The sequence below is a fragment of the Perkinsus marinus genome (assembly GCF_000006405.1).
Source record: "Perkinsus marinus ATCC 50983 genomic scaffold scf_1104296934368, whole genome shotgun sequence".
NCBI classification, from domain to species: Eukaryota; Perkinsozoa; order Perkinsida; family Perkinsidae; genus Perkinsus; species Perkinsus marinus.
In genome coordinates this window covers 125586-128457 of record NW_003214825.1, presented here as the reverse complement: position 1 = coordinate 128457, position 2872 = coordinate 125586, and the positions used below count along the sequence as shown (strand labels likewise).

Below are 2872 nucleotides of genomic sequence, written 5' to 3'. Positions count from 1 at the left end.
TGAGAATTCAAGTATGTCACAATCCAGATATGTTACAATCAAGATTGACAATGAAAATCCAAGTTTCTCAAAGTTCAATTATGTTACAATCAAGATTGACAGTGAGAATTCATGTTTGACACCGGCAGAATATATCACAATCAAGAATGACAATAGACCATACAAGTTTGACAATACGCACACAAGTTTGACAATACGCATCCAAGTTTGACACTTCAACTCGACATGTTGGCATACGGTTCAAACTGATAATTGAACTTTGACAAACTTGGATTTTCATTGTCAATCTTGGTTGTTACAAAATAGAAAAGTGACAAATTTGGATTCTCATTGTCAATCTTGATTGCAACAAATTTAGATTGTGACACACTTGGATTCTCATTGTCACTCTTGATGGTAACATTGTCATTCTTGTCTGCTCACTTGTCAAACTTGCACGGGAAATGGTGTAGTGTGCGTTTTTGATGAGGGAAGTCTCATCTATCGCAGATCACCTGAAGGAGACGAACATAGTGCCGTCCACCACCAGCTTTCTGCCAGCTTACTTCTTGGATGACATGCTTTTGGGTTGTCGGCGTCGACCGCACGTGCCAGGGAATACAAAAGCGAGTCGCTCTAAGCGACAGAAATGTCAGGATGTTGCTCGCTGCATATTCGTTGACCAAACATACGCCTGCGACGTATCCACCAAACTGCGCTGTCCAAGCCCCCATAATGTCGAGAACGAGACCATTGTCGCCCGAGCGGGATCCCTCGGGTTCTTCGTATACCTCGACAACCAGCCCCGTGGTAGTAGTTCTCAACTTTTCCTTGCATTTGAGTTGGAGTTAGAGACGTTGAGAAGCTTGAAGTCCACATACGCACTGCTACTAGCAGTCTGCTAGACTTCGAGAGTAGGTTCATGACCTTCTCGTCCGGTACTATATTAGGTGGAACCATACCGAGTTTCTCGGTTAGGTTCTTGACAAGCTTGTCGATGTTGACTTGAGGGCCGGACGATGACGAAGTCGCGGCATCTAGTTCTCTCTGGCCACGTTCCAAAAGCCTTCTTGCTTCAGCTGAAGCGGCCCTGGCACAGGCGATGATCATCACAAGCTGAACCTGGGTCACGCTCGTGCCGTTGTTGTCAGTGAGTGCCCGCTGTGAGGCAGTTGCTGTAGGACTTTGAGTGACATCGGTCCCGGGATCCGTGGAAGATGCTGCAGTACCAGGGTTCGATGGCGACGGGGGGTCGCTAGCGCCGACTTTCTGGGTCTCCTGGTGATGGGCCGAAAGCAGTTTCTCCCAACCGTTCTCGCTCATGGAAGCCAAAACTCCGAACGGGCCATACCATTCTCCTGTATGGCTGAGCATATGAAGTCTGTCTCGAAGGTCGGTGTTTCAAACACCGACCATTGGTCGGCGACCAACACCGTTTCCAAACCTTTCAAGACCTTCTGAGTCGCCGATGGGATACTATCGTCTTCGAGTGACATTTCAAGTACACAAATAAATGAACGGTCCTGTGCGACAGGGATATGTATGCTGCGAAACTAGAACCGTATCTATTCGAGGTTCACCTCCCGACAAGAAGGACTTGAGTTGTACAACTAACACATGTTGTACTGAGGATCGTGATATACGATTCCATCGCGAATTTCCTGGCCGCAGCCTGCAGTCGGGTTGGACCACGGGCTGGTAGCCAATTCGGCAGGTATTACTCACGAGGTCAGTGCACTTGCATATTATGGGCCCGCCGGTCCCCCCGAGTACATGTATTTTGTCCGTTGTAGGTTATAATGCAACAGGTGACACTCTCCCGCACGTGTGACTGAATGCTCCCCTCATTGGCAATAAGCTGTAACGCTGGCCTACGATAACTCACTGTTGCCAGTTACTGCCAGTCAACACGAAGCCGAATTAACAAATATCCTCTCATTTCGCATATTTTCAGTGTTTGTTCGTCCTTTGTTCAAATGATTTCTCCTCGACCAGTTGAGCTCTCGACATACCACATACCCTTTGGAAGTGTGTAGATCGTATACTCTGCGATAAATATGAATCTAACCTCAAGAGAAAGATGACTCTGATTCTCGTTCCCATAGGATTATATATCATCTTCATCTCCATAGATTTATATATTAATCTATAAGTGCTTGATTCACGTTACTCTTCAAGCACCAAGGATCAACTCCGTGTACTCAACTCGTCATAGATGAACAAACATTGCACAAAGCTCAATGGTCAATTTTGCATTTATCCTTTTCTAACACCCAGGATGAAGCCAGCCATAAAGCTTCCCGCAGCAATCCCTGTGTTTTCCGTCAGATAGTTGACCGCCCGTACCACTGCCTGAGACAAACAGTGCCCACAAATTTTTCGAACAGTGAATAGAACAAGGAGTTTGTTAACAGAACACGACGCTCCCGACGCATAATGTCCTTATTCTTCCGATGAATTACTTGCTACGATCCCCAGGTTGCCTGTCTTGAAGAGAGTCTCTTCATAGAATACCAAATCATAACTTTTCTATTGTTCTAGAGGAAGTCAGAACGCAAAAACACGAATGTGGCAAATTAATTGTCACAAGACGAAGATAACGATAAATGGAAGTGATGGACTCCTCACCTCCCGTGCGTCCATCTCAGTAACTTCGCCGTCACCATCCATGTCGAGACCTCTCATCACGTCACGCTGAACCTGATACAGTTACCAATAGGAGTTGAACTCTTAGTGCAATCCTGTAATCTTAAAGTTCACGAGCCGGACTCAGGTGTGCCCCACCTACAGCATCCCAATTAACATTCACATACCCTGCCTGAGCAGCTGCCTGGAATGTTACAAAAACCACACCAAAGGTCACCGCTGCCGCCTTGCCGACCTGAAAATATCA

At 46.4% G+C, this 2872-nt stretch overlaps 1 protein-coding gene across 1 annotated transcript in view; it reads right to left on the bottom strand.

Moving 5' to 3' along the window:
* Positions 1 to 2235: 2235 nt before the first annotated feature.
* Pmar_PMAR022585 (conserved hypothetical protein) overlaps positions 2236 to 2872 on the bottom strand; it is a gene marked incomplete at both ends in the record, with an annotated part of 1042 nt that continues 405 nt past the window's right edge. The window contains 3 exons of the mRNA XM_002784896.1: positions 2236 to 2331; positions 2608 to 2679; positions 2768 to 2860. Coding sequence (XP_002784942.1) covers positions 2236 to 2331; positions 2608 to 2679; positions 2768 to 2860 — 261 coding nt within the window. The remainder of the gene's footprint in view (positions 2332 to 2607; positions 2680 to 2767; positions 2861 to 2872) is intronic.